General features: G+C 31.5%; 1 protein-coding gene across 1 annotated transcript; it reads left to right on the top strand.

Annotated features, from left to right (window-relative positions):
* The first annotated feature begins 1441 nt into the window (after positions 1 to 1441).
* On the top strand, positions 1442 to 22601 carry LOC124531882 (synaptic vesicle glycoprotein 2C-like). The gene is made up of 10 exons (XM_047106450.1): positions 1442 to 1728; positions 15080 to 15241; positions 15698 to 15860; positions 16054 to 16175; positions 16963 to 17201; positions 18612 to 18757; positions 19776 to 19881; positions 20246 to 20544; positions 20929 to 21056; positions 22348 to 22601. Exons 1-10 carry the CDS (start codon positions 1641 to 1643, stop codon positions 22419 to 22421), a joined length of 1527 nt encoding a protein of 508 aa, XP_046962406.1. The 5' UTR covers positions 1442 to 1640; the 3' UTR covers positions 22422 to 22601.
* The last annotated feature ends 650 nt before the right edge of the window (positions 22602 to 23251 follow it).

Here is a 23251-nt window from a genome sequence, read left to right as displayed (position 1 = left end):
TGGGCCATCTCGGCTTTTTTATCATATTATATCATATTTACATATTTATATATAATAATTGTAACACTTATACGATACACGTATCGAAATAGTGATTTCTTACAGAATTACACTGCAGCTTTGAAGCCGCAATCGTGTTCTATCGCAGGCCAATCTGTTTACCGACTAGTATAATCTAGATAGAACTAATTATCACTTTTCTAGGAACATTACATAGGATATACAAACAAACATTTAAACGATATCTCGACTAAACAATCAAAGGAGTCTTACAAGGTTTTTTGTCATTTTCAATCTTTTGCATGATAACAGAAAAATTAAAGATTAATCCTTATCTTAAACAAAGCATGCAAATTGTTACTCTGAAGATTATGAGACGAGGCACGTAATTTATTATCTGTTTGTGTCTTGTTAACGATATCAAGGATTTTTTTAAACGTAAGGTTTGCAAAAAAGCAATTAACCATCGGGTTAAAAACAAAATTGAAACTTAATGATAAGTGCCTCCTGCCACCGATCATAAGTGGTCACCACCATTCTATAGACAAGGAAGCTGTAAGAAATAATGACCATTACTTCCATAGCCAAAGCGAATACCACAAATCTTAGAAGCTAACGAATACTCTTGTGTCTCTAGTTAGACGCTCACGCGGCCTTCAAACCGAAACACAGTAGTACTTTGTACTGCTGTTTGGCGGTAGTATATCTGAATAGGAATGGTACCGATTCAGACGGGCTGGCAAAAACTCTACCACCAGTAAATAACACATTGTGTAACATTATTTTGTTTTCCTTTGTATTGTTATAGTATTACCTTTTTATAGTTGTAATTGAGCATGATAAAGAATATATCGCCTTTATATGAAATAAGTATATCGTCTGCAGAAAAAATTATATACGAAAAAGTATTTTTGAGACTTTATTCAAATAAAAAAAAATCTAAACGTTATAGAGTCAAAATGATTTTTATTATGACAGCACAGATCAATTATGTAAATAAAATAAAGTTGTTTAATAAAGTTATTGATTAAATATAGCTTTAGCTACATTTAATATTAAAACTAACTACCAACTAAAAAAAAACAAAAACAAATTTTAGATGACTCGTTTTTATACCTATTGTTGGTACGTGACCAACACATATAAAAAACGTTTCTAAAAATAACACTCGCTGTGGTATTATTTAATAGATCGCTATTCCCTAAACTCACAACGCGATTGCCGTTTGTCGCAACAATATATACATTGTAATAATTAATCAAATCAAACATCTGCTTTGTCACTAAGGTAATATTTGACCGATAATATGGCGCATGCCCGTTGATCCGTTATTTTTAAACTTAAACCGGTATTCGAAATAGCCAAAGCTCAGACATGACGCTTTAATTAACATATTTCTAACCAATAAAAACTGGTCTCGGACAAGCTGCTACTTCGCGTCGGGTTAAATTTGAGAGATAAGGAACCGTCGATAAAAAGTGATCCAGAATTGTGATTTAATACAAAGTTATCATTCAACACATATGCATATTAACAAATGTATTTAATTGCGTATTATCACTCGCTTGATACACTCGTCTTTGTGAAAATAGTAGGACGTTTGTACTGTAATATGACATAATATTTATTGGGAATCAAAAATGGTGAAAAATACAATTGACACAGTTTCTGAAACAATAGAAAATGAGGATAATGCAGTGGATTTGGATCAAGCACTTTCTGTAGCCGGTGAGTTTATAAAAATACTATATCTATTAAACTTAGTATGCTTATTTAATAGTGTTACATATTTATTTAGATCTTAAAAATAAAATATACAGCAGGCATATGTAAATATTTATACCAAGATTTAGGAAAAGAAATGTTTATGTTTAGAATAAAAATTTTAGGACTCTCTTTAAATTAGATCAATTATTTAATTAAAAATCTGCACTTTATATAGACTGTGTTGATTAAATATGCGATCATTATTATCATGACTGCAATTTAATAATACATTTACAAGAAATAAGTCATAAATTAACGCAACAAAAGAGATTAATAGTTTCCATACCCCTTTTTAATTCTTTAAAGATATGTTTACTTGATATGACTTAATATCAATATTGTTTTTAAAATTAAAATTTAAAAAATATTACTCTTAAAAAAGGAGTGTTAAGATATCGTTCTATATATTTTTTAGTAATATATTGTGTAGTTTATTCATAATGTTTTAATGAATTAAACCCAAATCTTCATATACGTTATAAATTAACTCTTCACTTAATGTAGTATCACTTAATGTTATGTATACGTTCTACATAATATGTAAATGTGTAATTTAATTCTTAAAAGGTATCGAATGTAATGAACTACTAACTCCTGTTTCGATATAAACCGTTCTTTTTAGACTACGGATATATTGCCTATTATTGAATATTATGTCAGGTGGCCGATCAGTTCATAATGTATGAATGTTGAATTATACATAAATAAAGATGATCCCTCCTTTCATTTTGAGGTATCCATCTATAGATATTACTATCGTTTTATTACTAAGTATAATAAATATGTGATAAGAATATCTACAAAATATGACATGAAATAAGATATGAGAACTAAAACCAAAACAATATTTATTCTGGATTCTTTTGTAAGTTAAAAGAAACAGCTGTACTTACACAGTAAATAAAAAAAAAGGGGGCAAGTGCGAGTTGAACTCGCGTGAAGAGGGTTCCGTACGATGTTACCTATATGTTTTTTTTAAATCTGACCCAAATTTGTTTGTGGTAACTAAAAAAAGTATGAATGGTCCCTGATTGGAGAGGGATATTACTAAATATATTATCTATTGTTGAATTTTGTCTTGTTGTATATTCTTGAATACGCGGAGTAAGACCGAGTGACAGAAGGTATTCTGATATTTCATTTTTTGATTTGTCCTTAAAATCAATATTAAAGTCACCGGCAATAATAATCTTTTCGTTTGCACTAATAGCCTTTTTAATACATTCGACTGCAATTTTCGGAAGACATCTTGGTGATTTATATACGGTTAAAAATTGAACACCAAATGCTTTGAATTGAAGACATTCACAGTGTCCACCTCCTGGACTATCTATAAATAAACCTTTATTGGAACCGTCATCTAATTCATTGACGTAATTACAATTTATATATGCTATTGCACCCCTTCCGGGATTTGCATTCAATACATTGGGACCGTCTATTCTGCACACTTGCTCAAAACCTTCCAACTCAAAATTGTCGCTTCGAGAGCCCCAAGTTTCTACGAATAATGTAATATGAGATGAATGAATTATACAATCAGCTTTTACATCTAGTAAATGTTTACGCAATGATTGTACATTATGAAAGATTATTTGAATTTCATCTCCTGGTGACTGTAAAACTTCGAACTGGGGTATCAATTTATTTTCTAACAGTCTCATCATTTCCAAATGAACTGCACTTTTTTCTGATACCTTTGCTGGGGGATTGAAATTACCATCTGATGTAACCAAATAAAGGCCACTAGCTGAAGTAGCTCGAGAACAGGCTACATATAACATTGATCGCTTCACATTTCTACTCAAATGAACAACTATTTTTTCCATAGTGCAGCCTTGAGATTTATGAATCGTCATTCCCTCAGCTGGTACTACTGGAAATTGAGACCGATGTACCTTGAGGTTCGATGACTTCCATTGTTTCACTGTATACGTAGAAGTTTCTAGCGGTGTCCACTGAGATTCTATATATGCATGGTGATTCCGGGTATGAACCTCAAATTTATTCCTTGTCGCAATACCGACATTGTTATCAAACTGTAACCACAATCGCAAAGGTCTTCTTTCATTAGTAGTGATATGGCGACCATATTCTATAGCTTTCAGTAATCCTGTAGTGCCATTAACTAGTCCATCAGATGTATCTAGATTTACTGTTATCATATATCGGGCACTTATTTTCACATACAGTATCTTAGGCAAGCCGTATGTCTTCATTGTTGGTAATGCGTTCACTGATTGTAATGCTTTTTTTTTTGCTATCGGATTGGGTGAACCGGAAACTATGTCTATAGCCTTGACAGAACAACCTTCAGTATTCATTAGTGATAATTTTTGTTTGTTGTAATTGTCCACTTCTTTGTTACTTGCAAATAAATGTATAGCACCATCAGCATCAGCAGGTAAGCTGCTCATTTTGAAACACCGCGACTTGATAAGTTGAATATCAATGTGATTCATATTACCAGTAGCCATGTTATTCAAAGCAATAGCAAAATTGAGATCATCCCTCTGACGCATTATTTTAGTCATCGGAAACAGCCGAAATGGTTCCCACAATGGTGCACCAGCTAGAACTGCCATCGGATTACGTCCTGTATTAGGCTGAAAAATCCAGTTGTCTCCAACTGGCGGCAATTGATTAAAATCTCCTACAGAAATAATAGATTTACCAGCAAACGGGACGTCTGTATGAAAAATTTGCTGTAATCTGCGATTAATCTGATTGAAAGTCCTACTTCCCAACATAGATATTTCGTCTAAAATTATTAATTTAACTTTACATAGCTTACTAGCTAATGTGTTAGCCGTGCCTGCCGACAAAGACGGCATAGTACTACCACACTGTGAAATTGGCAAACAGAATGCGTTGTGAACAGTTTGTCCTCCAATACCAAACGCGGCTTTGCCAGTAAAGGCGCAAAGTAATATTTTTATTTCATCTGGGTTAGTTCCAGGCTCACGATTAAAGATTAACATTAAATATTGATAAAGGGCCTTTATCAGCAAGCTTTTACCAACTCCAGCACCGCCGCTGACAAAATAATAAAATGGGAGCTCTAATTGTTGCGTGAACAGATTTCCTAGGTGCAAAACAAAATTTCTTTGGTCACTATTCAACATTCTTAGTAATGCGAGCACATGATCTTCGTTCATTAATAATGGTTGAGCAATTACTCTACATATCAAGTCATTGCCTTGTTCCCCTTGTAATTGCAAACAATGGTCGGGATCAATTTCTTGGGTCTCCAATTCATATTCACCTAGAGCACAGGCTCTTGCTTCAGCTCGATTGTTATCATTTTCTTCATCATCATTTTCTGCATTTCGAACCGCTGCTAATAACGCTTCAAATTCTTCTGGCCCTCCTAAGGAATTGAACTGTATACTTTCTGATTTTATCATATTACATTTATTGAGGAAAATTTCTTCTAAATTTAATTCGTCATTTACAAGCTCTGACTCTTCATTCCTCCAAGGTACATATAACATAATCTGCTCTCTATAAAAGTTATCTGGGTCCTGCTCACGATTATATCGTCGAAAACGTATTATTTTAGGCTTTAATCTTCTTCGTATGTAGCCGTCATTATTTAATAATTGTATCCAGCTACCAGTTGTTCTATCTTCGGTATTTTCTTCCATATTTTCATTCTCGTACGATTTTGATAGCTTAGTTGAATAGGTATAATAGGCAGCAAAATATGCCAAGCTCATTCTTTCGAAATAATCATCCTGTGGTCGATTGATGTAATGGTCTAACAAATTTTTTTGAAATATATCAGTAGAGGAAGCATTCAATGACTTCAATGTTTCCATCGGCTTTAGAATACCTACTCGTTCGTTTGGATGACCCGTATTAATATAAATATCAGCTTCGCTGGCACGAGACAAAGGCAATCCTGCGAGGCAGTAAATAGCTTCTTGCGCAGAAATTTCTGATGAATTGAGAAACACTTTAGATATCGCACGTAGAGATTCTTTTATATTTGCATTACCATTTTTAGCTTCCTCTACAGCAGCTCTAAGTAAGTTGGACATACCTCTGTCAGTTTTATTAATGTAGTCTACAATATAAACTGAACATGCAAAAGGATCTAATATAAACTGGCAATCCATATTCGCCTGCTGTAGTTCTAATATTTTTTTGCAAAACGGATTTAACAAGATATCTTTGGGTTTTCTTTTCAAAAATATTTTTGGTCGTTTGAGTGTAGCTCTTACGGCTAAAATATATTCGGATATAGTTAATCCAGTGGATTTCAAGTAATCATCAAATGTGATATCATTAGAAACATTAGATAGGTCTTCTTTTAACTTTTTAGAATTTTTTTTCCATTTTGCTGTGGAAGGATCGTCTTTATACAATTCAGTCAACAATCTTGTTTTGTCCATTGGAAAGAAAGGTATTCCGAATCTGCATGGTCGGTCTGGTTTTGGGTGACATGTGTGAGTGTGTTTGTGTGTTTGTATTGCTACAAGATCGTTACTTATTTCATTACTGTCACAAGATACGATCATATCAACAAATTTTATGATATTTTCAATAGAAGTTTCGTCTTCGGGAGTATATATTGGTGCACCTTCTATCCACAACATTATGTGTGCATGTGGCGATCCACGATGTTGAAATTCTATCCTATGGTACTGATGGCTAATCTTATTGTCCCCAAATGGTCCTGATGGAACTAACCATGTCTTCATCAATTCTTTAAGCCTTGTTTCAAAAAATGTGACACAAATAAATGGGTCTGATTGAATAAGACGTGCCTTTTCCTCATAAGAGATAGATCGTGCCTCTTTAAGACTAACTTCTCCCTTATCAACAGTTTTTTTAAGTTGTTTTATAAGTTCTGGCCATTTGGCCTCTGCAGCTGACACAGTAACAAAAAGGGTTGGCACTCCGAATTGTCGAACCATAGCGAGTACCTTTTTTTTTTCGTTTTCCCAATGAGCTGGTGAATTTCTCACGTCGCACAAAACTCTATACCCGTCATCATGCTGTATAAGATTATTCAAATACTCATCTTTCAGCAGATTGGAAACTATAATAGGTACAGAATTATTTACTTTTTTTCGTAAGCAGGTCAAAATATTATTTCGCAGCTGTAACATTTGTTGTTTTTTCAACAAAGTAAATAAATAGTCAGCCCTCATGGCTCTCCGGTCAAATCTTGTTATCTCTGATTTCATAATTTCGGAATTACTCAAATTTATTTTGAATTTCCGCTCAACCCCTCCGTGTATTTTAATGAAGCCTAATTCTTCCATATATTCATCATAAATTAGTGACCTTGGTTGATTACCTTCTCCTGGCGCCATTGTAATAGTAACATCTTTTTCATTATCTAATAGAGTTTCTACATTTCCAGGGTTAATATTTTTTTCTTCTTGTGCCAAAACATCACACGTACATTTTTCGAGACAATTTTCGTCATCGGATTGGTCATCGTAAATCCACTCTTCATCATATTTGATACCTATTTTCTTAAACAAATCAGTTTGCACTAAATACTTTGCAGCTTCTCTGATTACGTCCGGCCGGATTCGCTCTTTTCGACCATGCTTATAACACATTCTCCGTTTTAATTCTATTGTAATAATGTGATTATCAGATGGATGTCTAGGCAACGCTGAAATCATAGTATTTACATCCACAGGCACGTTAACAACTCCACCTGTTAATCCATGTTGATAACCAAGGCCCTGCCCTTTTCTTACTATTTTAAGGAATATATGTCTTGGTGAAACCAATCGCTCCTCAAGTGGTGTAAGTTTTTGTAAAACGTCAGGAATATCAGGGAACAGTAAACCATTACTCATTGCTAATCTCGGTATTTTTCCCGCTTTCAAATTATTATGACAAGTGTAGCAAAACATATAATTATTATTATCAGAAAATGTACTTAATTTTATGTTTCTCATGACTTCATCTAGGAAAAAAGACAGATGATTTACTTTTAATGACTTCAGGGAGTTTCTATGCCACAATCTTCCGCAGCACGAACAAATGCTTGTGTGGCCATGTAAAATAGAATCAAAGAATTGTTTTTCAATTTTGTCCCAATCATTTTCAATATTCTGATTTCGTATATTTCGAATTTCGGTTTCACGAGTAGCGTATTCTGGATTTTTACGTGATAAACGATGCGCTATGGTATCACGTTCCTGTTCTAGCGTTTTATATGCAGGATCCTGACGTAAAATATGGTGTGATGCAGTGTTAAGTACCCGTTCGCGTTCCCTGTAAGTACGATCCTGACGTGAAATGCGACGCGAAACAGTATTGCGTTTTTGCTCCGTCTTGCGTCTACGAGGTACTGAACGTTGCAGTTTTTTCGACTCTTTATCTCGCTCTTTTTTTCTATTTTTAGTGTCATCACTACATCTGGATAATCTTTCTCGTTTGAGGTTATTCTCTAATATCCTTGACGATTTTCTTTTACAAGCAATAAGCGAAGTACTTTTTACTGGGCTGAAATTACTATTTATAGGGGCGTTCTGATCATACGAACAATTAGGATTTTCCAATGTTTCATAGGAAACAGGAATAGTAATCGAGAGAACAGTTTTCCCTAAAACCTCTATTTGACTACAGTTCGATAGTTTATTGATTTTTTGGCGCCTTTTTTTGTTTCTTTCACCAATACGTTTTCTTTCTAACTTAGTGCCACAGTATTTGTTTTGGGGACGTCCACCACGATTAATAACTGTAGACGGAAATTCTGTTAGCCTATGTGTTAAAAGAATGTTTAAAGTATGACTTCTTAAAAACTCGACATTGAATTTAATATTACATGGATCAAGGCCTAACACAATTGAAGTACTAAATGCTATTGCGTATAAGCCGCAATCAATCAAATTTGGTTGTTTTTGTACAACAGGAAATATGATTTCATTTTCTAGAATGTAAGGAAACAATTTTCTCAAATACTCTGCCTGTATTTCACTAAGATTTTTATACAAACTATCATAAACTTTGAGCGTATGAGATGAATAATAGACACAAACCCAATGCCCAACTTTCGAAAAATCGTCAGAATCAGGACGAAATAAAACCTGTAGAAAATTTGAGTTCGGATCAACAGGGAGAGCTTTTTGGCGCAATCTCTCTGTTGTTATCTCATAAACACTTCGGTTTTGATACCCATGAACTACTCTAAGTAAGGAGTTAAACTCCTCCACAACATCTTCTTCAACATAACTACCATTATCCAACAGATAGTTATATGATAACTGTACAGAAGTCATTTTCAATAGGGAAAAATATTTTTTGTGAAATATTTTTTTTTGTAATAAATCTTACTACGATAGAAACGACGAAAATTATCACATCAATATATAGAAGTCTGGGATACGTCTGCAGCATAGGGAGCCGACCGCGCGAATGAGCCGCGCGGGCCTTGTGTCTGTGACATAGACTCGAAATCCCCACCACACTCGCAGCGCAGCGCGCATCACATTAATATTACTCCAGCCAATACGTCATTAAATGCTTCAAAAACGTTCGATTTTTAATTTTCTTTCTTTAAATTATTAATCGAATATGAAAAACAAACAACCCCTGAAGAAAATTATAAGACTTATTGTTTAAAAAACCAATTGCTTAAACAATCATTTTATTACAATATTTTGTAATATATTTATCAGAGATCGAGACATTTGTATAACAATAGATTAATTATACCTCGAATTTTTGACGCTATAAAGCAATGAGAATGTTAAATTTTAATCGAGTGTAATCGAAATATGTTTTCTTTTCAAACTGTGAAAATTTTGTATTTGATAAGATTACCGACCAATGAAAATATATATAATGTAGAGATGAATTTTTTAATATATTTTAATCACTTTGATCGGACTGACTAGTGGAGGGCACGACCTTGGGGAAATCTATTGAGATGAAAATGTGCGTAAAGGTAGTATTCCAGGTATATATGTATATATTACCTGTATAATATATGTATATATGTATATACTGTATAATATAGGTATATATGTATATATTATTATTTATTTATATTTTCTTTCATTGATTATAAAAATAAAATGACTGTTTCTTAGTTATTCTTTATTATTAATTTTTTCCCTTTTATTTTTTGTAAATTTCTATTTATTTATGATCTGCGGTGAAAATTAGAGGTAAGTAGAAAATGAAATATAATCTCCCATACGAAATATTTTCAATTTATATTTTATAATGATTATTATTCGGAAGCATGTACCATTTGATCATGATTTATAATTAAATAATATTTTTAAATAAATTAAAAAAAAATCGTATAACACATTACATTTTATTTTTCACCTACCTATAATTTTAACTGCAAATAATAGATGAATTAAAATTTACGAATAATTGAAGGAAAAAAATAATAATAAAAAATAAAAAAGAATCAGTCACATTCTTATAATTAAAAGAAAAAAAAATATGAATAACTTAAAAAAAAAAGTTTAATTATGGACTCGAATACTACTTCTATGCACATTTTCATCCTGATCGGTTTTCCCATAAATTCTACATTTAAATTTTTAATTTTTCTAAACGATTCATACTATAACACTTTTATGTCTTCATTGATTTGTTTACAACTATATTATTGAAACAAGACACTAGCGCACAAATCTGTCTCAAGTAGAGCAACGTGAAGGTCATGTCTCATAATGCCGTAGTAAGGGCCCGCGCCTTACTAAGCATTTATTTGTCATACCGCGGGCGGAATTAAATTGAAAAATTAATTAATATCTCCTAAAACATTGGTCGTAGAATGCTCATTATGGGCTTATTTTTTTCGTTAAATATTCATCTACAAACCGATTTAACAAAACTTAACATTGGAGTTAAAAATATGTTCTCCCACACATTCCACCTGCAAATGTAAGTTGGTACGCACAATATTGAGTGATTTACCATGTTATTTTAATATCATGGACTTCTTATAGGTTTTCCTATAATCTATAAGGAGAAAACTAATTTCTGTATTTTTTTCAAAATTTTAGGTTCAGTAGTTTCGGAGATAAGGGGGGGGGAATGGTCGATTTTCGTCTATTTTCTTGAATAACTTGGAAACTATTTATTTTAAAATTACAAAAAAAAACATTTAAGATCTTCTCAACAAGACCTTTCATTTGATATGCCACACGATGCAGTTTTCAGATATTTTTTTTTTAATTTTCCCCTTCCCCCCCAAAATGACCCCCCATATACAGATTTCATCTACTCACGTCACACCTCTGTGTTTGGGTTACAGGAATTGATATGTGTACCAAATTTCAACTTAATCGGTCTAATAGATTCGGAGATAATTGACTGTAAGCGACGGACGGACAGACACACGAGTGATCCTATAAGGGTTCCGTTTTTGTATTCAGACGTACGGAACCCTAAAAATTGACTAAGTATATCAAAAACATCGTACGAAATCTAATTGTTAATCAGTATCAATAAAATATTATTTATTCGCTGAGCAGTTTCATAAGATATTAAGAAAATTTATCCATAGAGATAAAAACACAATGGAAAGTTAAGAACACCAAAATGATACCTATAGTTCTACCCTCTACTGGATTTATATCTCACACTCTCCATGTCAGCCTGAAATAACTAAATAAGTATCAATGATTCACTCTCATGCTTTTACAGAAAACCGTGATTTTACTACATGCCGCCTAGTTTTAGGCTAACTCCCCTTGCTATGCACTTGGCTCATGCCCGTACATTTTTTTATGGTATAGGTTGGCGAGCGTATGACGAGCATATGAGCCACCTGATGGTAAGTGGTCACCATCGCCCATAGACAATGACGCTGTAAGAAATATTAACTATTCCTTACATCGTCAATGTGCCACCAACCTTGGGAACTAAGATGTTATGTCCCTTGTGCCTGTAGTTACACTGGCTCAGCCACCCTCTAGACCGGAACACAACAAAACTGAGTACTGTTATTTGGCGGTAGAATAACTGATGAGTGGGTGGTACCTACCCAGACGGCCTTGCACAAAGCCCTACCACCAAGTAAATAGTTGTGTAATCCTTTTTTCAGTAAAGAATTAGCTATGCTAAAAATACAATAATTATAATAGAAGCACCTGAAACAATAATAATGACCCCTAAAATATATTTTGTATGAAAATGATGTTAATATTAGGCCAGAAAAATAGCATAAAATTTCGTGTTCGCGTTCACAAATATTTTATTTAAAGACCTTGCTATTTGCAAATGTTATAGTTGTATGATATAAAATTCTACACATTATTTTTTTAAACATTCAACCATTTCTGAGATAGGCACAGAGTTTGCACAGCGGTCAGTCATACATAACACAAGGCCAACATTGTGAATCTTAGCACAGGTGCGATTTTATAAGGAAGTTTTATTTGCTTTTGAAACAAAAGCGTTACCGAAATCTACGAATTTATACATAAATTACACTCTTTAGTAATTTTCTTCCAGTTATTTTAAAATTTTTGATTGATATTTTTTTATTTAATAAAAATCAAAGAGGTCTCATGGCTTTGAAACCAAAAAGCTTCCAGTTCATTTATCAATCGACATAATACGATAATTATTATCTACTATTCGTAAATAGTTAAAAAATTAAAAATATATGCTGTGTATGATATAGAGCTGCTATATCATAAACAGCATATAACCTATACTTTTGAAATATTATTAGTATTTATTTCTTAATTTTTTCATAGTAATTTCACTTCATCATTCATTTTCAAAACATATATTACAAATGTTTTACAACATGTAAAACGATTTATGTACCAAATTTAATAAATATTTTTAATTTTCTATCTAGTCGGACCTATTTATGAATGGTCATTTCATATTCGATTGATATACATGATTTGCTACTACACGCAAACAATTCTAAAGATTAAAAAGAGTTTCGCATTTGTTATCAATATCGATAAAGTGCTACGTGTAATCAAATTTTAATAACCTAATTGTTGTCACCAGATAAACTATAAAAAATGAATGAAAACAATTAATTATCTAATTTAAAAAATATATGAACATCCGCCAATGTCTATAATTAGATTTTTGATGATACGATAAACATGTTTGGACACCTCAGCTCTGTTCTACACTAATTGTTATTTCACAAAATTATCCTTATCTAATTTCTTAAGTATGGAGATAAAAGAGATAGGACGCCAAATTTATAAATAAATATGTAGGTATATAATAAGCAACGAGATCGTGTTTTGTCAAACAATTTAAAAAATATATTATAAGTTTAATGCACCTTATTAGATAAATAGAAACTATTGTTAAACTTCGATGTTTTTAAGACAATATTTTGACAATTATCCAAGATTAAAAAACACCAAAATAGATTATTCTTTGTTCCATTTATTTATTTTAAAGATTTTTTTAAACCTATTGATAATGATAAGTACTTTAGGTGGAGCAAGAAACAATTAGAACATTTTATTTTGTTACAACAAAGAAAATAAATTTTATTTCACTTCTAAACCGTATAAATTAAGTCCATCGTAACCATTAGTAACTATTCGCACAGGAGACATTAAAAGTAGTGCACAAATATATGTACAAAAACTGGTGAATTCTCATATTTTTATATCTCATATCAAATATCTGATAGATATCAGGGGCACGGTTGCATATAGATTCTGGTCAACAGCGTAATTCTAGGCTCCTACTGACAATAACCTAATACATAAAGTTGACACAACATATGGTTTCAACCAAGGACCTCGACATGTGAAACCTATTTAGCTAGGTACTAGACCATCAAGTCAATAAATGTACGTATATATGTATGTATGTACTATCTAAATAAATATACATAATTAACTCAAATGTCGACACAACTATTGCTCTAGTTATATTTACTAGATAAATAGTTACCCGGGTAAAGTGATGCAAATTAACACAAGTTTAAAGCCGTATTATTTTTAAGTACTTAACTAACACCCGTTTGAAACAAAAAATATATTGAGTAGGAAGTGATTCTTATTTTCGAAAGCTTATAAAGTAAAAGGAAGTAGTACATTCCACTAGCAAGGTTAATTGTTACTTACAACAATTTATAAAACAAATATGTTTTTTTTTGGTTTCAGTCATAACTCATTTAAAATGCAATAAATATAATATTTATTAACTAGCTGGGCCATACTTTAACAAAGAAGTAATTGTTGTTGCCTACGTTTGTCCTAATTACATCAGCTATAGTAAGGTTTTAATACACGTATTAAAAGGTAGATTAAATCTGTCTAAGTAAGAGGTTTTAGTCGAATGGAACTTACTTGTATTATAAGAAACTAGCGACCCGTCCCGACTTCGCACGGGTGCAATGATATGACATCACAGCAGAAACTTCTAAAATTATCAGTGTTTCTTTACTAAATTGTCCATGTATTATATGCCTTCTCCTCGAATCACTCTTTCTATTAAAAAAAACTGCATGCATTTGAAAAGTTTAAACTTTAAACATATATTGGGAGAGAAAGCGACTTTTATACTATGTAGTGATTAGTGCGAGTTTGTCTAATCTCGCATATAATTTTATTAAAGATTTCCATTTGATAGACAACGTACGAGTAAGTTTATGGTTTACTTTACCTATACAAATATAGATAAATGCGATGTCATATAATAATTATTGTCGTCATAAACAAGTTTCTTTATAGTTGAATATAAAGTATCAACACAATTGACATGTTTTATTTTATTGATAAAATTATAAATACTGTATATTTGTGCTCAAAACATTTATTTTATGTTTTAATTAACATTCCTTAATATGAATACCGCTAAGCCTCGTTGTCTTGATAAGATATTTACCGGCTTCATATTTTTTGAATGATTATATTATAGTTAAAAAAGAATATTCACATACGTACATATGTATGTAAAAATATACAGCGTTTCGATTTTTACATTATAAAATTTAGAAGTTCAATTTTTATATAAAATCTCACCATGAACATAGAACTTGATGAATAAGTAAATAAATACTAATTAATTTCTTCCTTGAGTTGTGGTTAGCCTGTCTGAATAGGTACCACCTGCTTATAATAATATCACCAATGGTTAATTTTGTTGTGTTCCAATTCTTATGATGAGTAAGCCAGAGTAACCAGGTGCAAGGGAATAATACATTTTAGTTCCCAAGGTTGGGTTTAATATATTATAATAAGGGGAATGTGTATGATCAAATAAAAATATAAAAAATCCAAATACATTATAATGTTTATGTACAACAAAATAATATTTTGCAGTATTGGGGTATGATCTCGTATGATAAACTAAACTATGATATTATTTTTCTCAGGTATTGGCTGGTATAACATACGCTACAGTTTAGCCTTGGCCCTCTTCCTTATATCAGCGATTATAGATCCGGTCGGCTACTCGTATTTGCTTCCAGCCGCCAAATGCGATCTGCAGATGACAGACGCGCAGCGTGGAGTCATCGGCTCTATCCCATATATTGGTACGTTCATCTGGAAATCACATCTTTCTTAAAATAATTCCTGTCCTCAAAACATTACAATATTCTAAGACAGAAGAGTTTCGAATTTATATTTTATAACATGAATTAAATAATATAGGCAATAACGCATGATTAAACAAATCTAAAACGAACAAATGTTTAATCGTGAGTTTATTAAATATCAAATCTAGGGTCACTATCTAAATAATAGGGGCGCCCCCAGATTGAAACATATATTAAGTGGTTTCTCCTTGAAAAGCACGTTTCTGGAATTTAATTGTTAAACCATATAATATTAGATAAACTAAGTATCTTTTGCCGTCTCTCCTCGGGTATCTTTCCTTTTCCGAGACGTTGTATATATTAGTTTGATATTTTAATAAGTGTAATGTTTTATAATCAGGCGTAATTTAACGGTTGAGAGTTTTTTTGCGTATATTAATGACTTGTTTTTAGGTGTTGTTGCTACTTCATTTCCATGGGGATATCTTGTTGATACTAGAGGAAGAAAAAAGACAGTTGTATACAGTTCATTAGCAGCCGGTGCTTTTGGTGTGATCGCTGCTTTTATGCCTGATCTCACTAGTTTTACGATTTTCAAACTTCTATCAGCATTTTGGTAAGCAAGATTTGATATTATTTATAATACATACAATTAAATATATTTATTTTTAATGAGACAAGTTTAGGCATATAAAATATTATAAATTATGTTTATTTAATTATTTACTTAACTTTAACGAAAGAAATCCATATGAAATGCAGAATAAAGTTTTCTTACATCTTCGTATATTGAACTATTAATTTTGCAGTATAGCATGTCCAGCCTCAGTGCCATATTCTTTTATTGGGGAAATTTTACCAGAAAGATACAGAGATATTACACTGTCAATAACGAATGCCATGCAGATATCAGGATCGGCCTTGGTGCCTTGTAAGTTATTTTTATGTAATATTTCCTAAATGCTTATATGCTTCTAACAAAAACCTTAACGATTGTTCGACACTGCCTGTACTTTAGTACACAGAAATATGCCAGGTACTGCAATTTGCAAGTACAATCTGGCACTGAGTTACCGCTGAACACTTTTTTTTATGGTATATGTTGGCGGACGAGCATATGGGCCACCTGATGGTAAGTGGTCACCATCACCCATAGACAATGACACTGTAAGAAATATTAACTATTCCTTACATTCTCAGTATGCCACCAGCCTTGGGAACTAAGATGTTATGTCGCTTGTGCCTGTAGTTACACTAAATGAATCATAAAATTAGATAATGCGTACCAGTCTGCGCCTGCTATTATCGGTTCAGATTAAGGTGTTAATGTAAATCAACTCACTAAGCTACGTTAGAGCCGAGATGCCTAGTGGTTAGAACGCGTGTATCTTAACCGATAATTGCGGGTTCAAACCCAGGCACCACTGCATATTCATGTGCTTGAATTGTTTTTATAATTCATCTCGTGCTCGGTGATGAAGGAAAACATCGTGAGGAAACCTGCATGTGTCTAATTTCATCGAAATTCTGCCACATGTGTATTCCACCAACCCATTGGAAAAGCGTGGTGGAATATATCCCAAATATTCTCCTCAAAAGGAGAAGAGGCCTTAGCCCAGCAAACTGAAATTTATAAGCTGTTGTTGCTGTTATTGTTGTAAGCTATTAAGAACTATGAACATATATCAATATGTTTACACACACAATTTTTTTTCCAGTACTAGCATGGGCAATACTACCACTCGATTTCAGAATTGACTTTGGTTTGTACTACTTCCGGCCATGGAGATTACTTACGGTTATATACTCAAGCTTTTTTATTTTAAGTGCAATACTTATGTCCTTTGGTCCGGAGAGTCCGAAGTACCTCATTTCACAAGGCAGACATGACGAATCATTGAAAGTATTAAGAACTATATACTCTGGAAACAAAAGAAAACCCGCATCTGACTATCCTGTGAGTTTATTAAAACTATTTATTTCCTAACATATAAAAACTTTATTATGTACATTATAAACTCTTCTATAGTGTGAGTTATAATATTATAATACAATTTTAACAGGATAACTTTAATTTGTGTTTTTGTCCCTGATTTACGCGATAATTAAAAGAACGAAAAGCAAACGAGGTTTATTTGTAGGGTAATGTCATATTTATAAGTTGCAAGGCTTGATTACATTCTTGAAAATAGTAATACTTTATTGATTCTTAAAGTGAGAGGCAAATAGGGAAACCTTACACAATTTTTTTATACCCTAAGAATTTTACATCTTAATTCCCACCAACCATGGAAAGTAAAATATTACGTACATTATGACTGTAGCTACACAGACACAGAGAACACAACAGTACTAAATATTGTTTTTTGGGGAGGGTGCAAATTACCCCAGTGGTTCACACAAAGCTAACATCAAGATAATATATATATTATAAAAGATGTGTATATTTTATATGACGTATTACTTTTGCAACATCGCCATATCCTTTGTGAAAATTATCCAATTGAACACCTAATGTACGGGATCCTGTATCGCACCGATTCCACCCGCATGTTGTCGAGTAAATCTTATTAAAAAATCAGCGTGTCACCGTGAGTAGCAATTATTAAGCAACATTTTACTCATCAAAACTCACCTTATCGTCGTGATGATATGGCATGATATGTATCTATATAATAATATATTATTGATTTATAAATTTATTTATAAATTTGGTGACTCGTGCGAGACTATCACTGCGAAATGGTCCAAACAATGTTACAGATTAGCTCAAAAACAGTTAAAAAAATTTATTATGATAAGAATTCATATCATTGAATGCTTAAATATATACAAATATAAATTAAAAATATTTACTGTATTATTCTGGACCGCTTGGAATCGTGGCACAAAAATGTTTACAATGGAAATTAACTAAAGACATTTTGGTATTTATAAAACCTTTGTTTTTAATATTATAATTTTATATTCATTTAAAATAAACATACAATATGTAAAAATGGAGGTTGAGCTGCAACATTGTTTAATAGCGACCACCTTTTTTTAAATCTAATTGCTTTTGCTCTCAGAATTATTGTAATTTAATGTTTTTTGAGCCTACGTAGATCCAATTTAGCAATTAAAATGAGACAATTACCCCTTTTCTATAGAATCTATAATTATTTTTTTTCAATTACACATAATAATTATCGTTAAAAATTAGAGTTTATTTTGCTAAACCTCATTCAAACTGTTTATTAAATTATATATAATCGTACCGTATAAAAATGTTCTAATGGTCATTTAATAACGGAATTGGTAACCATTGATAAAATAATTGCTGTGTGTATCGACAATTAAACTAAATATATATCTTTTTTTATTTCAGGTAAAATGCTTAAAATTACCCGAACAGGATAAACAAAAGCCATCTTTTCTCAACTCCTTGATACAGCAAACAATACCGTTGCTCAGGCCGCCCTATTTGAAGTGGTTTATTCTAAATGGAACTTTATTTTTTGGAATATTTGCCACGTAAGTTATACTTCCTTTAGTAAGAATATGACATTCAAATATTTAATCTAACTTTATATGGTCAAATTCATTGGATGGATGGATTTTTTAAAATAGTCCATAGATAATCCATAAATATCTCACAAATACCTAGTATATTTGCATCTACACAGACTTTGTGCCTTTTTGATTTTTATTTCAGTATTATTATTTAAATTACAGTACAACCTCGATATAACAAATCAGAAGGGAACAAGTAAATATTCGTTATACCAAGTAATTCGTTGAACTGAGGTTTGTTATGTTGAATTTAGGTTAGTCTGAAATTCGCTTTTTCAAAAATTTATTAAAAATGGCAGATATTTACACTACGACGCGTGTTTTTAATCACTTTCTAACTAGTTTAATGGCAATGTGTTTATTAATCGATATTGATATATAAGTCTTAATCCGATTTAAATAGGTCGATAAAATTGATAAACATCGTAATATCACAAGGGTGTTTCGTTTTTATAAATATTTAATATCGAATAGATATCATTGCACAGGCTTAAGGAGAAAGTTTTAAGTTATTAAGCCAATTTTAAATGATCTTTTATACAACCTTATTTATACCCTAACTATTAGAAAACCACGATATGCATCAGCGTAGTGTCGATACCGTTACTTCAAATTAATTCAAAGAAACAAAATAATGTAACTAGGTTTCACAATAAATAATAATGTTAACAATTAGGATGTATTTAGGAAAATAATAATCATTACATAGTACAAAAACAAAGTCGCTTCCCATTGTCTGTCTGTCCCGATGTATGATTAGATCCTTAAAATACGCATGGGATTTAGTTGCGATTTCTTTTAATAGATGCTGTAATTAATTAAGGAAGCGTTATATGTATAATACAGGCATAGGTAATATAGTAGAAAAGAATTTAGAACAAATTTTCAAATTCAATTTACTTTATTATAAATTAAAATATATATAATTTATAATATTACAAGAAAAGTTAATTATCATTTTAATTACTTAATGTTTTAGTCTAAATGGCCTGTACATGTGGATACCAGATATCCTTAACAGAGTGCTCACTGGGGACAGTGCAGGTCTTACTGCCTGCGATGTAATTGCTCAACGGCTTAATGAGGTAGGTAGGTATGTTTATTTATTAGATATTTATAAGTCCTAGATATTACTTCTACACAAATAAACTAGTGAAATAAGGCGTATTATATGTAACTAAGATTTATTTGTTTAAAATAAATATGATCACATATATCTACTTCCTACTGAAGAAACGTAAACTTTTATCTCAATAAATAAACATTTAGTATAATATTATATGATGAAATAGAAATGATATTTTTCATTCATCTACTGATCTTATAAGTTTCAAAAATAAATTCTTTCTGACATTACGAAGCATTTTTTTTAAACTAACTTCACTAATTAGAAAAAAATAAAAATACTCATGAAATTTTTTTAACAATAAATTTATAATCTTATTACAGACAGCTTCAGAAAACGCACAATGTGACGATTCTATTGATTCTATGACATTTGTGATTAACACAATTGCCAATTTCTGTTGCGCCTTCATTGCTCTCGGAGTCAGCAGTACTGTAAAATTACTGGGAAAGAAAACATTACTGATCCTTGTTTATGTGGTGATAGGAGTATTTTGTATACTTATAAATTTTGTAACACAAGACACAATATTTGCGATATTACTATCGTCGATACCAATCACTGGTCTTGCAATAGGCCCAATAAATGCATATGCTGTTGAAATATTTCCAACTAATTTGAGGTAAGTAATATACTCAACTTAACAATTTCTATTATTTATGATTATATTAAAAAAACAACAAATATAACAATATTTCTTTAAAACATAAAAAGTACATAAGAAGTACAAAATCTTCTATAAATCTTTAAACCTATTGTAACACGTACACATACCCTATATTTATTCTATCTAAACAAGATATAAAAAATCAAATAATATACATATAAGTAATTATCACAATTATATTTATAAAACATGTAATAAAAGTTTGTTTGTGTTGTTGTCTTATTCGTAAAAAAAAAATTGGAAATCTCCACCATTTGTAACTGAAATGTTAATTAGAAACTGATTTATTATATACGATATTATGATAAATATTTTTTAATATTCTTGTTATGCACACAGGGGTATGGCTATTAGTCTGACGATGATGGTTGGTAGATCGGGTTCCATAGTGGGTACGAATGTTGCTGGTCTCCTGATTAACGCCGTCTGCGAGCTAACTTTCTATATCTTTGGAGGAATGTTAATCCGTAAGTTATCATATATATCTTACTAATGTATGTATTATAAATGATTTACCAGTTTATTTAAGGCATTCGTGACTTAGGCCACCACTCGCTCACACTTACCTACTTGCCTTGCGGCTTGCGTTTCGCGGATAAAATGAATGACTCTTTATATCTTTGGAAATGCGAACCTTATTAGATATGATATCCTCAATTTTTGACAGTTGAAATTTTAATAAAATATGAAGTAAAATACGACGAGCAAATTTAAAATGTTTCTGTTGTAAATACAAACTTGCCTGTAAATCTTCCACTGCTGGGTTGAGGCCTACTCTTTCTTTGAGAAGGTTAGGAGCATATTCCTCTACGCTGCACAACTGCGGGTTGATGGATTTACATGTGACAAAATTTCATTGAAATTAGAGACATGCCATACATGTTTCCTCACGATGCTTTCCTTAACCGCCGAGCTCAGCATGAATTATAAAGACAAATTAAGCACATTAAAATTCAGTGGTGTTTACCTGGGCTTGAACCCGCAATCAACGGTTAAGATGTACGCATTCTAAACACCGGGCGATCTCGGGTTTCAGAACGCATAATTAGCACAGAATATATATGAATATGATTTTTAATTATATGTCTGGATTAATATCTCAGATCAATCCAATTTTAAATCGAGGTTTTACGTTTAGTAGCTTGTAAAACCGCGACAATATTAATTCATAAAAAATAAATTTATCAACAAGGCATGTGGATGCTATCATCTTTTATTAAAAAGCATCGATGACCGGAAAATGTCTTAAATAACTCTTATCATTTATTGATCGATAATTGTGCTGATTGGCTATTTTTATTGACAGACTATTATTTTTATCTAATTGTATCATTATATAAAAATAATACATCGCTAATGATATATTTGCAAATAAAATTTTCGATTTTCAACTTTATTATCAAGACACATCATTTTACTTGGTGGTAGGGCTTTGGGCAAGCCCGTCTGGGTAGGTACCACCCACTCACCAGTAATTTTACCGCCAAATAACAGTACTCAGTATTGTTGTGTTCCGGTTTGAAGGGTGAGTGAGCCAGTGTAACTGCGGGCACAAGGGACATAAAATTTTAGTTCGCATGGTTGGTGGCACATTGACGATGTAAGGAATAGTTAATATTTCTTACAGCGTCATTGTCTATGGGTGATGGTGACCACTTACCATCAGGTGGCCCACATGCTCGTCCGCCAACCTATACCATAAAAAAAATAAACAATAGCTTAAAATATAAGTATTTTTTTATTATTTTATTATTCCAGTTTGTGGCGTGCTTTCGCTGTTGCTACCGAGATCACGGATAGAGCCTAGACCAGCCAAAGATAGGCCATTGTAATTCACCTTCGAAAATCTCGTTATTGTTAAGTTATTGTTTACGAATAACGATATTAATATTATATACTTCATGATTAAGATATTTTGAGTTGATCTAATTTATCATAAAGAAATAATAGAGCCGCATGATGTGAATGCAGCTTTTTTCATAAACAATTATTAACAATGTTACCATCAAGGGTAACAAAAAATAGGTATTTTGTAATAAATGCAAGAAGTTTTAACTATACATATAATTATTACGATTTTTTATTATATTCGAATTATAAATAACCGTTTTGTACATGTCGCTTTCTTGCTCGCCATGTATATCAAACAGTTGAACATTGTGCTTAATTTAATGTAAATATTATACCTTAAAAATGCTTAATTACAAAAACATATTTGCCAGTAAAAATATTAATTAAAAAAAACGTTGTGATATTTTTATGTACTTACGTTAGTTTAAGTTTAACATCATAATCTTCTAATCATATAAATAAAGTTCTTCAAGATACTGTGAGGCGAAAGAATATCAGAAACACGCATATACACATAGATTCAAAGACAATAGAGGTCCCAACCTCTATTTTGATTTGATTTTTCTTAAATCAGGCGCCTTAATTTTATATTAATAAATCTATTTTTGTTACTTTATTGTTTATTTTTCTTATGCATTAAACCCAGAGGCGTTGAAAATTTTAACCAATATTAAAATAAACTTTTATTACAAATAAAAATTTCATAAATAATTTGGTTAATAAATAAAGAACAAAATAAAAAAAAAACATTTCCGCCACTTTTATTTTAATCTCAAAATTGTTAAATTGTTTTATTTTAATCTCAAAACTT

This window comes from Vanessa cardui, chromosome 8, assembly GCF_905220365.1.
Source record: "Vanessa cardui chromosome 8, ilVanCard2.1, whole genome shotgun sequence".
Lineage (NCBI taxonomy): Eukaryota > Metazoa > Arthropoda > Insecta > Lepidoptera > Nymphalidae > Vanessa > Vanessa cardui.
This window is presented reverse-complemented; position numbering and strand designations above follow the sequence as displayed.

Bases quoted from the DNA above. Each gene is read 5' to 3' on its own strand.
- LOC124531882 (XM_047106450.1), top strand. From the start codon at position 1,641: ATGGTGAAAAATACAATTGACACAGTTTCTGAAACAATAGAAAATGAG. The intron at 17,202-18,611 runs GTGAGTTTATTA...TTTTTATTTCAG, and splicing joins AACCCGCATCTGACTATCCT to GTAAAATGCTTAAAATTACC. The intron at 21,057-22,347 runs GTAAGTTATCAT...TTATTATTCCAG, and splicing joins CTTTGGAGGAATGTTAATCC to TTTGTGGCGTGCTTTCGCTG.